This window comes from Phyllostomus hastatus, unplaced genomic scaffold (genome assembly GCF_019186645.2).
Source record: "Phyllostomus hastatus isolate PE091 unplaced genomic scaffold, TTU_PhHast_1.1 phas_contig_37, whole genome shotgun sequence".
Taxonomy (NCBI): Eukaryota; Metazoa; Chordata; class Mammalia; order Chiroptera; family Phyllostomidae; genus Phyllostomus; species Phyllostomus hastatus.
Window position 1 is genome coordinate 3949041 of NW_025333867.1, and position 13406 is coordinate 3962446.

Consider the following 13406-nt stretch of genomic DNA (forward strand, 5'->3'; position numbering starts at 1 on the left):
ACCTGCTTTCATAGTGTTCTTTCACTAATAGTGGCAGGAGCCAGATGTTCAGAGTTTAATGAAGTTACCAGCAGTTCTGTTTGCCTCTTTTGCTCCTTACAGCTTATGTTCAGTGCGAGCACTACTCCAGGCCATTCTCCAGACAGAGGACATGTTAAAGGTTTATGAAGCCAGACTCACTGAAGAAGAAACTGTCTACCTGGATCTGGACAAGGTGGAAGCGTACCGCTGTGGACTAAAGGTAATATGAAGGGATGTAACAGTGGCCAATTTATGGGAGATAATTCAGCACTCAATTCCCAACTATAAAGATTCACTAAGTTTTCATGAGTTTTGAGGATTACCAGATTTCATTGGCCACACATGGTATTAATTATCTCTAATGCACTGTTTTCTAGAGTGTGTTAGTAGGAACTATGTGAGAAAGTAATTTGTGGTGAGACTAGTCTGGGGAATGTTAGTTAAATGTAGTTAAACTAGTTTCTTTATTGTAGGACTCCCCAGAACCATTAATACATTAATATATGTCATAATTATTCAGGAGTAGAATGGAGTATAATATTCAGCATTTCTGAAACTAATTTACACATTTCATTTTTTTTAATGGGGTAGCATAAGGAACTAAATCATTGGCACAAATATTGGGAAATGCAATCAGTAAATATATTTTCCTGAATTGATTATGACTTAAAAATATGAACAATCTAAAGACTTTCGTACATTTTTTGTAGTTTGGTGATCTGCAGTGAGGCATGAAGTAGGAGATGAGATGAATTTGTATTCTTTTTTTCTCGGATGACAGAAAATTAAAAATGACTTGAACTTGAAGAAGTCGTTGTTGGCCACCATGAAGACAGAACTGCAGAAAGCCCAGCAGATCTACTCTCAGACTTCACAGCAATATCCACTTTATGACCTGGATCTGGGCAAGTTCAGTGTAAAAGTCACGCAGCTGACAGATCGCTGGCAGAGAATAGACAAACAGATAGACTACAGGTATGCTGCCCTCTCCCACACTTTCTCTCCATTTGTTTGTTCCTAAGATAATGTCACTTGAAATAATCACTGTAAAAAAAGAATGGTTCTGTTTTGTATGTAAATTAGTCAGTACAGGCGTTCTAGTTATGGACTGCCTATAGGCAGTGCTGTTGGAAATGGAAAGACGGTGTGTCGTAATAGCCAAGCTTGACCTACTAATGCCAAGTGCCATCCAGGTTCTTTGAGAAATGCTAGAAGACATTGATCATGCTCTTTTGTGTCCTATAAACAAGCTCTTGTCACGATTGTTGGAGGAAGTAGATACTTTTTCGGTAAAAGTTTGTGAAAAATTAAATCTTAACAAAAGAAATGCTTTACTGTACACAAGGGTTTAAAAATATCTCCTGAATCGTGCTTGTAGTTCATTTTACTAGTATTGCTTTTTAAAAATGTTTTTATTGATATGTAATTCACGTCATATGATTCACCCATTTAATGTGTACAATTCAGTGGTTTTGAGTATATTCAGAATTGTGTAACCATCACCACAATCTGAGCTCAGAACATTTTCATCAGCCCCAGAAAGAAACCCTGTACTCACTAGCCATCACTACCTCCTAGCTTTCTGTCTGTATAGATTTGCCTATTCTGGATATTTCATATAAATGGAATCATACAATACACGGCCATTTGTAACTGACTTTTTCACTCGCATGGTGTTTTCGAGGTTCATACGTGGTATCGCATGTGTCAGTACTCCATTCCTTTTTATGGCTGAATAATATTTTATGTATGGATATATACCACATTTTTTTATCTTTTCATCAGCTGATGAATATTTGGGTTGTTTCCCTTTTTTGATCGTTGTGAAAAAACTGCTATAAACATTTGTGTATAAGTTTGTGTGTGGATGTATGTTTTCATTTCTCTTAGGTATATGACCAAGGAATTGCTTGGTCATATGGTATCTTTATGTTAAATACGTTGAGGGACAATAGCGGCGCTTTAACAATTTTAATAATTTTATCTGCGTTTGTCCTAGATTATGGGACCTGGAGAAACAAATCAAGCAACTGAGGAATTACCGTGATAACTATCAGGCTTTCTGCAAGTGGCTCTACGAGGCCAAACGCCGCCAGGATTCCTTAGAATCCATGAAGTTTGGAGATTCCAACACAGTCATGCGATTTTTGAATGAGCAGAAGGTAAAAGTCAGCTTGTCATTTGTTTCAAAATTATTTGGGTGTAAACTGTATTTTCCTTTGGTTTTCATAGCGGTATCTAGGTTAGAAATGATTAATATTACAAACCTATTTCGTGAATGCTCAAAGGCTGCCCACAGAGAAACAATTGAGATATTTACAAAAAAAATGCAATTATGAATATAGAAATAATGTAATGTAGTAAAGTATTTTTATAAATTGAGGGAAAAGGACCAGAAAAGAATTCTGACTAGAAAGTAACCTTTTAGGAAGACAATAAGTTGAAGAACTTTGTTCTTTTTTCTGAATGGAACATATGCTCATCTCCTAAGGTTGAACTGTGAGAATATGAGGTCAGTACATGTTGTAATAAACTGAGAGAGAAAACCATAACAGTGCTTAGAGAATGAAATAACATTTATTTTAAAATATGTATACACTTTAACTTGTAAATAATATTTTATTTTTTATATAGAACTTGCATAATGAAATTTCTGGCAAACGAGACAAAGCAGAAGAAGTACAAAAAGTTGCTGAACTTTGTGCAAATTCAATTAAGGTATGCTGGCTTTACAAAGAATGTTGGTATTTCACCAAGGATATTATTACCTGCATTATTTTCTGACTCACTTTCAAGATTATAAACTTCTCAAGGATAGCAATTATGGATTTCATATATTCTCTCCTGAGAAAACCATAAAAATTTGTTATCCATTAACTTGAATTTGTTTGCATAGGCAATATCTGTGGGAACAAACTGGTCTTCATTCTTTAGACCAGTGGCATGTGCAGAATTCTCCAGTTAGCATGGAGAGAGATGTACTGCTTGGTTTAGTAATGCAGTATTTGTTGCTTGGGTGCTAGCTGTACAATGAGAGCTTTTTGGGTAGGTCATTAGAAATATAGTTTGATGATTTGAAACCGTGGAATTGTAGCTGTCAGTAACTCCTTTTAAGTTCACTAAGTATGTTTTACTTCAACTTGATTATTCTGCAGGATTATGAACTCCAGCTGGCATCATACACCTCAGGACTGGAAACTCTACTGAACATACCTATTAAGAGGACCATGGTTCAATCTCCCTCTGGGGTGATTCTGCAAGAGGTATGTATGTAATTACGTATCTCTTGGGACCTGCCCTTCCTTCTGCCTCTTTCCTTTTACCTGTCTTCTTCCTGTCTTACCAACAGTCTCTAAACTCATCCCTTGTTAAAGAGTATCCACTCAGAAAGATCCAGGAATAGGTTATGCTCCTTCTAGTGTGAGTTGTCAATATGTGATGCATTTTAGGAAGTCATCAGTAGATGTCTGAATCTGTTGTCCATATAGTAGAATCTGTGGAAATTAGGCTTAAATGCTGGGTTTAATGAGGAATACTTTTAAAATAAAAAATACCTTGTAGATTTTTAAAAGATAACTTTCCCCCAAAGATTTCAGAGAATGCCACCTGTCAGGAGACTTACGGGAAGCACCCTGAAGTCATGAGGATGGACTATAATATTTTAGGTCTTTATTTTGATGTACTGCTAGAATTTGGCATTACCACACATGAAAGAAGGGAATTCACTCTTTGAATTATAATTTTACTATTTCATTGTTTTAGGAAACAAAATTGGTCAACTTGCATACAACTTTTTTTGGAATGTAATACCTTTGTTTTCTTCTTTTACTCCTTTTCTCCAAGGCTGCGGATGTGCATTCTCGATACATAGAGCTACTTACAAAATCTGGAGCCTATTACAGATTCTTGAGTGAGATGCTGAAGAGTTTGGAAGATCTGAAGGTAATTTACTTATTTTCCTTGAAGCATCAAAAAATAGAGTAGAACTTATTGTTACTGCCTCATTATAACATGGATTTGGGCATACTTACTGGTAAAACTGTGTTTTCTCTACACAATTAGTATAATACAGTTTGCTTATAAGCCTGATGTTAGTCCCATGCTCCGGTATACTGCTTAAAATGCCTTAGGTAATGTTTCCAAAATTGTAGCTATTTTACCTTGCCCAAAACCAGTAATTTTATTTATAATTTGGTCAATGAATTTGCTTTATTCCTTTGTATTAAATTCAGCCTAAGAACATCCTAGGTGATCTGTATTTGAATTTTTTCATGTTGAGTGATTGTTTAATTTACTCCTTATTTCAAATACTTGAATTGAGTATAGATGGACACTTATTTTATACCTTGAAATAAAAGAACATAATTTATAAAATCATAAGCTTTTGATTTTGAAAGAAATGACCTCATTTACAGATGGAGAGGCTGAAACTCAAATGTATATCATTTGATAAGATCATAAGATAAGAAGCAGTTGATAGAAGAATTATGAGAAAAATATAGATTTGTTGAATTTTTGTCGGGTAGTTTTTGTTGTATACTAACTACTCTTTGTGGGTACTGTGTGTGCTCATGCGTGCTTGTATGTGTGTATGTTTGCGAGTGGGTAAAGAGAAATGAGAATGTACATTGGTCTGGGAGGGGAAAAGTACTGCTTCTTTCTCATGATATGAGGTGTTTTTGTTTCAATGTGTTTCTGATTTTACTTTTATAGCTGAAAAATACCAAGATTGAAGTTTTGGAAGAGGAGCTCAAACTGGCCCGGGATGCCAACTCTGAAAACTGCAACAAGAACAAATTCCTGGATCAGAACCTGCAGAAATATCAGACAGAGTGTTCCCAGGCCAAAGCAAAGCTTGTGAGCCTGGAGGAGCTAAAGAGACAAGCTGAGCTGGATGGAAAGGCAGCAAAGCAAAATCTAGACAGATGCTATTGCCAAATAAAAGAACTCAATGAGAAGATCACCAGACTAACTTATGAAATTGAAGATGAAAAGAGAAGAAGAAAGACTGTGGAAGACAGATTAGATCAACAGAAGAGTGACTATGACCAGCTGCAGAAAGCCAGGCAATGTGAAAAGGAGAGCCTTGGTTGGCAAAAAATAGAGTCTGAAAAAGCCATCAAAGAGAAGGAGTGCGAGATAGAAAGACTGAGGATTCTTCTGCAGGAGGAGAGTGCCCGGAAGAGAGAATATGAGAGTGAGCTGGCAAAGGTAAGAAACCACTATAATGAGGAGATCAGTAATTTAAGGAACAAGTTTGAAACAGAGATTAACATTACGAAGACCACCATCAAGGAGATATCCATGCAAAAGGAGGATGATTCCAAAAATCTTAGAAACCAGCTTGAAAGACTCTCTAGGGAAAATCGAGATCTGAAGGATGAAGTCGTCAGGCTGAATGACAGCATCCTACAGACCACTGAGCATCGAAGGCGGGCTGAAGAAGATGCCCTTCAGCAAAAAGCCTGTGGGTCTGAGATGATGCAAAAGAAGCAACATCTGGAGATAGAGCTTAAGCAGGTAATCCAGCAGCGCTCTGAGGACAATGCAAGACACAAACAGTCCCTGGAGGAGGCTGCAAAGACTATTCAGGACAAAAATAAGGAGATTGAAAGACTCAAAGCTGACTTTCAGGAGGAGGCCAAGCGCCGCTGGGAATATGAAAATGAACTGGCTAAGGTAAGAAACAATTACGATGAGGAAATCATTAGCTTAAAAAACCAGTTTGAGACAGAGATCAACATCACCAAGACGACCATCCACCAGCTCACCATGCAGAAGGAAGAAGACACCAGTGGCTACCGAGCTCAGATAGATAACCTCACCAGAGAAAACAGGAACCTGTGTGAAGAAATAAAGAGGTTAAAGAACACTTTAGCCCAGACCACAGAGAATCTCCGGAGGGTTGAAGAGAACATCCAGCAGCAGAAGGCCACCGGCTTGGAGGCATCTCAGAGAAAGCAGCAGCTGGAGGTCGAGCTGAGACAGGTCACTCAGATGCGAGCAGAGGAAAGCCTGAGATATAAGCAGTCTCTTGATGATGCTGCCATGACAATCCAAGACAAAAACAAGGAGATAGAAAGGTTAAAGCAACTTGTAGAATCAGAAACAAATGAACGCAAATGCCTGGAAGAGGAAAAGGCTAAATTACAAAGGGCCCAGTATGATCTGCAGAAAGCAAATAACAGTGCAACAGAGACGATAAGCAAATTGAAGGTTCAGGAGAAAGAGCTAACGCGCCTGAGAATTGACTATGAAAGGATTTCCCAGGAGAGGATTGTGAAGGAGCAGGACATCACCAGATTCCAGAATTCTCTGAAAGACTTGCAGCTACAGAAGCAGATAGTGGAAGAGGAGCTGAATCGGCTGAAGAGGACAGCCTCAGAAGACTCCTCCAAAAGGAAGCAACTGGAGGAGGAGCTGGAAAGCATGAGGAGGTCTTTGAAGGAACAAGCAATAAAAATCACCAACTTGACCCAGCAGCTGGAACAGGCGTCCATTGTTAAGAAAAGGAGTGAGGATGACCTCCGGCAGCAGAGGGACGTGCTGGACGGCCACCTGAGGGAGAAGCAGAGGACCCAGGAAGAGCTGAGGAGGCTCTCCATGGAGGTAGAGGCCCTGCAGCGGCAGTTGCTCCAGGAACAAGAAAATGTCAAACAGGCTCATTTGAGGAATGAACATTTCCAGAAGGTGATAGAAGATAAAAGCAGAAGCTTAAATGAAAGCAAAATAGAAATTGAGAGGCTCCAGTCTCTCACAGAGAACTTGACCAAAGACCATTTGATGTTGGAGGAAGAACTGCGGAACCTGAGGCTGGAATATGATGAACTCAGGAGGGGCCGAAGTGAAGCAGATAGTGATAAAAGTGCAACCATCTCTGAATTAAGGAGCCAACTGCAGATCAGCAACAACCGGACCCTGGAACTGCAGGGGCTGATTAATGATTTACAGAGAGAGAGGGAAAATTTGAGACAGGAAATTGAGAAATTCCAAAAGCAGGCTTTAGAGGTATTCACAAATATTTGATCACAGCTCCACTGTCTCTCAAATAATTCACTCCATTATCACCTTACTTGAACTGTGCGCTTGCTACTGAGATGAATGCATGTAGAGAGCCCGATTTTTCTTTTTATTACTGAACTACTATTTGTAGTCATCCAGACAACTGCTTTAAAGTAATTTCAGTGCTCTTTGCCGTTCTATTCTGTCACTGCATCAGTGCCAATTCACATGTAACCTGTGTTTGGCCCTGCTTTTAGAACTTCAGCATGGCTATAACATCTGGGATCACTTCCTCTGGTGTTGCACTTTATTTTCCAGAAGATAGCTCCTACTTGGTGAGCTATGACCTACATTTTTAATTTAAATTTTTTAAAAAATAAAATTCTTGTCATAGGCATTTTCCATGCAATATTAAAACTATTCTTCTTTCTTGCTTACATTAGTTCTGCATGCATTGTTCTCCTCTCTTGATCATGGCCCTGTTCGTTTGGCTTTTATTTTTTTAACCCCTATTTGAAAATAACTTCTTTAACTTATAATACATGTGACTTCTATTGACAATATTTGTGTGGGGCTGGGTGTGGGATATGTATATATTTAAAGATTTTTATTGCTTTTTAAAACATATTAATATAGCTGTAACAGGTGAGATGTAGCTATAGCAGGTATGATTACCTGGAATAGAACTCCCTATATATTTTCAAAATATAATTACTGCTAAGGATAAGACAAGACTATACAACTTCTCCTAGTTCCTTTTATGGAAAAAAATAGTAAGTATGAAGCCATTTCTCAAAGTGGCAACATATAGCTACAGAAGGTGAGATGTAGGTATAGCAGATGTAACTTCCCGGAATAGAACTCCCTGTATTTTTTCAAAACATAATTACTGTTAAGAATAAGACAGGACTACAACTTCTACTAGTTCCTTTTATGGAAAAAAATAGTAAGTATGAAGCTATTTCCCAGAGTGGCAACATATAGTTGCAGAATTTTTTTCATGAATGTGTAATTTGACAAAATAACATTATAGTCAGAGAAAACGAAGGAAGGGAAAAGAAGTAAACAAGTATTTTTCTTTAAAAATGTAGGAGAAGAGGTTAAATTATGGTAGTCATATGATATGATCCAAACTTTTCCATTTCTTTTTAAATTCTAGGCATCTAATAGGATTCAGGAGTCAAAGAGTCAGTGCACTCAGGTGGTGCAGGAAAGAGAGAGCCTTCTGGTGAAAATCAAGGTCCTGGAGCAAGATAAGATCAGGCTGCAGAGGCTGGAGGATGAACTGAATCGTATGAAAGCAACTCTAGATGCAGAAAGTAGGGTGAAACAGCACCTCGAGTGTGAGAAACAACAAATCCAGAATGACCTGAATCAGTGGAAAACTCAATATTCCCGCAAAGAAGAGGCTATTCGAAAGATAGAATCAGAAAGAGAAAAGAGTGAGAGAGAGAAGAACAGCCTTAAGAGTGAGGTAGAAAGACTCCAAGCAGAGATCAAGAGGATTGAAGAGAGGTGCAGACGAAAGTTGGAGGATTCTACCAGAGAGACACAGTCACAGTTGGAAACAGAACGATCCCGACTTCAGAGGGAAATTGACAAACTCAAACAACGCCCATATGGGTCCCATCGGGAGACCCAGACTGAGTATGAATGGACTGTTGACTCCTCCAAGCTGGTGTTTGATGGACTGAGGAAGAAGGTGACAGCGATGCAGCTCTATGAGTGCCAGTTGATTGACAAAACAACCTTGGACAAACTGCTGAAGGGGAAAAAGTCAGTGGAAGAAGTTGCTTCTGAAATCCAGCCTTTCCTTCGGGGTGCAGGAGCTATTGCTGGAGCATCTGTTTCCCCTAAGGAAAAGTACTCTTTGGTTGAGGCCAAGAGAAAGAAACTAATCACCCCAGAATCCGCAGTCATGCTTCTGGAAGCCCAGGCAGCTACAGGTGGTATAATTGATCCCCATAGGAATGAGAAGCTGACTGTTGACAGTGCAATAGCTCGAGACCTCATTGACTTCGATGACCGTCAACAGATATATGCAGCGGAAAAAGCTATCACTGGTTTTGATGATCCATTTTCAGGCAAGACAGTATCTCTTTCAGAAGCCATCAAGAAAAATTTGATTGATAGAGAAACCGGAATGCGTCTGCTGGAAGCCCAGATTGCTTCAGGGGGGATAGTGGACCCTGTGAACAGTGTCTTTTTGCCAAAAGATACAGCCTTGGCTCGTGGGCTGATTGACAGAGATTTGTATCGGTCCCTGAATGATCCCCGAGATAGTCAGAAAAAGTTTGTGGATCCAGTCACGCAGAAGAAGGTCAGTTACATGCAGTTGAGGGAACGGTGCAGAATCGAACCTCACACTGGTCTGCTCTTGCTGTTGGTACAGAAGAGAAGTATGTCCTTCCAAGGAATCAGACAACCTGTGACTGTGTCTGAGCTAGTAGATTCTGGTATATTGGGACTCAGCACTGTAAATGAGCTGGAATCGGGTCGAATTTCTTATGATGAAGTTGGTGAGAGAATTAAGGACTTCCTGCAGGGTTCAAGCTGCATAGCAGGCATTTACAATGAGACCACAAAACAGAAGCTTGGCATTTATGAGGCCATGAAAATTGGCTTGGTTCGACCTGGTACTGCTCTGGAGTTGCTGGAAGCCCAAGCAGCTACTGGCTTTATAGTGGATCCTGTTAGCAACTTGAGGTTAACAGTGGAAGAAGCCTATAAAAGAGGTCTGGTGGGTATTGAGTTCAAAGAGAAGCTCCTGTCTGCAGAACGAGCTGTCACTGGGTATAATGATCCTGAAACAGGAAACATCATCTCTTTGTTTCAAGCCATGAACAAGGAACTCATTGAGAAGGGCCATGGCATTCGATTATTAGAGGCACAGATTGCAACTGGGGGGATCATCGACCCAAAGGAGAGCCATCGGTTACCAGTTGATATGGCATACAAAAGGGGCTACTTTAATGAGGAGCTCAGTGAGATTCTCTCAGATCCAACTGATGATACGAAGGGATTTTTTGATCCAAATACTGAAGAAAATCTTACCTATTTACAACTGAAAGAAAGATGCATCAAGGATGAGGAAACGGGACTCTGTCTACTGCCTCTGAAAGAAAAGAAGAAGCAGGTGCAGACATCACAGAAGAATACCCTGAGGAAGCGTAGAGTGGTCATTGTGGACCCAGAAACCAACAAGGAGATGTCTGTTCAGGAGGCTTACAAGAAGGGCCTTATTGATTATGAAACCTTCAAAGAACTGTGTGAGCAGGAGTGTGAGTGGGAAGAAATAACCATCACTGGATCTGACGGCTCCACCAGGGTGGTCCTGGTAGATAGAAAGACAGGCAGTCAGTACGATATTCAAGATGCTATTGACAAGGGCCTCGTTGACAGGAAGTTCTTTGATCAGTACCGATCTGGCAGCCTCAGCCTCACTCAGTTTGCTGATATGATCTCCTTGAAAAATGGTGTGGGCAACAGCATTGGCATGGGTGGCAGTATCAGTGATGATGTTTTTAGCAACTCCCGACATGAGTCAGTAACTAAGATTTCTACTATATCTAGTGTCAGGAATTTAACCATCAAGAGCAGCTCTCTTTCTGACCCTCTGGAAGAATCGAGCCCTATTGCAGCCATCTTTGACACAGAAAACCTGGAGAAGATCTCCGTTGCAGAAGGTATCGAGCGGGGCATTGTGGATAGCATCACTGGCCAGAGGCTTCTAGAGGCTCAGGCCTGTACGGGTGGCATCATCCACCCAACCACCGGTCAGAAGCTGTCGCTGCAGGATGCCCTCTCCCAGGGTCTGATTGACCAAGAAATGGCCACCAGGCTAAAGCCTGCCCAGAAAGCCTTCATTGGCTTTGAAGGTGTGAAGGGAAAGAAGATGTCAGCAGCAGAGGCAGTGAAAGAAAAATGGCTTCCTTACGAGGCTGGTCAGCGCTTCATGGAGTTCCAGTACCTCACTGGAGGGCTAGTTGACCCGGAAGTGCACGGGAGGATAAGCACGGAAGAAGCCATCAGAAAGGGCTTCATCGACGGCCGAGCAGCCCAGAGGCTGCAGGATACCAGCAGCTATGCCAAAATCCTGACCTGCCCCAAAACCAAATTAAAAATATCCTATAAGGATGCTATGAATCGCTCTATGGTGGAAGATGTCACTGGCCTACGCCTTCTGGAGGCTGCCTCTGTCTCATCCAAGGGCTTGCCCAGCCCTTATAACGTGTCTTCTGCACCAGGCTCGCGCTCTGGTTCGCGCTCCGGCTCCCGCTCCGGCTCTCGCTCTGGCTCCCGCAGTGGGTCCCGGAGAGGAAGCTTTGATGCAACTGGGAATTCTTCCTACTCTTACTCCTACTCCTTTAGCAGTAGCTCTATTGGGCACTAGTATTCAGTTGGAAATGGTTGCTATACCTTGACTTCATTCATATAAATTTTCATTTTATTAAATAAGAGAGAAAATTGGTGCTTGCAGTATAGTGATAGGATTTTCTGTGCTTAAGGAAACATAGCCTAAGTTGAAATCAAATAGTAAAGGCTATTCAGGCTTTTTATCTTCTTAGCCCACCTCAACTAATGTAATACACTGGATGTAGTAGTGTCTGAAGTGGTAATCAGTTGTAAGGATAGCACAAATTGAACTTAGAATTTGTTTCTTCTCTTCTGTGTTTAGATTTTCAATTGATTCTTCTTAAACTTCTTTTGACATAATACAGATTTCTGTTCTTAGAGATGAACATTAAATGGATCATTAATATTTTAGTCATTTTGTTTCTCCTCTACATATTTCCACTTTCTATATTAGGAGCTTCCCACCCCCATCCCCCACCCCCAGCCAAAAGAAACCCACCCAAACTTAAGCATTTTGGAATGAGTCTCCTTCAGTTTTAGAATGTGGATTGTATGACCCCATACACTATTATGTATCTGGTTGGTTTGGTATTAATTTGACTGTTCATGATAGCAGCAATCTTTGCTTTTCTTTGGTCAAAGTTTCCTGTTTATTTTGCTTGTCATTTTCATTGTACTTTAAAAAGCTGTCTATGAAGTTTGCTATTCTGGCAATAAACTTTTGGACTTTTGAATTTTTTGTGTTTTGACTTAATAACATGTTTATACACACAAGGGCATTTAGCAGCAGCTTTTTGCAAAATATGAATTAAGAAAGACCATTTATAAACCATTTTGGTTTTGAATTCTTGTTAGAATTTGGTCTTTGAAGATAGTTTTTTCAACACTTATCCAGTGCCTGTTGTGTATCATGTAGAGTCCTTGGAAATAAACCTGTGTGAAGGCCAGGCCAGAGGTCAGTACCCACTTCTACTTTATTTTGGACTATGAGTATCAAGTAGCATGGGCAGAAGTTATCATCATAACATTTAAAAAGCATGAGGTGGCCAAAATTCTATTTTGGGTATACTCAAAATGCATGGTATTTCATTTTGTCCCCTAAAAGGATTGTCCTTGAGTCTGTAAGATAGAAACCTATTCTTTTGATCAAAAGAGAAACTTGAATTTGTCATTAAATTAACATGACTTTACTGAGTACCTAGTTTGTGTCTACTATTGGGCTAGGTACTACGAGGATGCAGTGGAATTTAGAAGGCCCCTGACTTCAGGCCTGTACAGTGTGGATGGGGACAGAAGATACATGCACATCACTCAGTGGGACACCTTGCATATATGTCAGTAATATATTTCAATAGTCAAATGAATTTTATAGTACAGATAGAAGAAAAGGGAAGTAAATGAAATGCTAATGTGTAGAACAAAAAAGATCATACTTAAGATAACAAATTATTGGGACTTTTGGTACTTACGGTGAAAACACTAGTGTCTTGCCTCTTTTCTTGCCCTTCCCCCCAACCTTCCAATCTGGGAGACTTGCCGTTAGTTTCATTCACTAAATATTGAGTTGTTCTTTGTGCCACACACTGTGCTAGAAAATAGATCCCATGGTAGGAACACATGGCACAAAAATAGCCCTTGTAATATGAAAGGAAGAAAAATGTAAGTGCTGTGTTGGGGCAAATAGAGATTCCTTATACTAGAGCTGGGAGACTGTTAGCTTGGCCTGCCATAATGAAATACCTCAGACAGGGTGGCTTAAACAAATTTATGTTCTCATAGTTCTGGAGGTCAGAATTCCAAGATCAAGTTGTAGTCCAGGGTTGGTTTATGGTGACAACTCTTCCAGGCTTGTGGGCAGTGATGGATATGGAAGGAGCTCTGATGTCTCTTCCTCATTTTATGAGGATACTACTAGTCCTATCACATTAGGGCCCCACTCTTATAACCTCACTTAACCTTAATTACCTCATTTAAAGGCCCTATCTCCAAATACTGTCACAATGGGGTTTAAGGATTAGATACGCATT

The 13406-nt window shown here is 40.0% G+C and overlaps 1 protein-coding gene across 4 annotated transcripts in view; it reads left to right on the forward strand.

Moving 5' to 3' along the window:
• LOC123820813 (desmoplakin) overlaps window positions 1-12113 on the forward strand; it is a 40356-nt gene extending 28243 nt beyond the window's left edge. For 2 of the 4 annotated variants that reach the window (XM_045841771.1, XM_045841772.1), the window contains 8 exons: window positions 103-241; window positions 803-996; window positions 2021-2183; window positions 2656-2739; window positions 3177-3284; window positions 3865-3963; window positions 4735-7029; window positions 8183-12113. In XM_045841771.1, the coding sequence (XP_045697727.1) occupies window positions 103-241; window positions 803-996; window positions 2021-2183; window positions 2656-2739; window positions 3177-3284; window positions 3865-3963; window positions 4735-7029; window positions 8183-11416 (6316 nt within the window). In that variant the 3' untranslated portion in view covers window positions 11417-12113. The remainder of the gene's footprint in view (window positions 1-102; window positions 242-802; window positions 997-2020; window positions 2184-2655; window positions 2740-3176; window positions 3285-3864; window positions 3964-4734; window positions 7030-8182) is intronic. The other 2 variants (XM_045841774.1, XM_045841773.1) reach the window with 2 other exon arrangements.
• Window positions 12114-13406: the final 1293 nt, after the last annotated feature.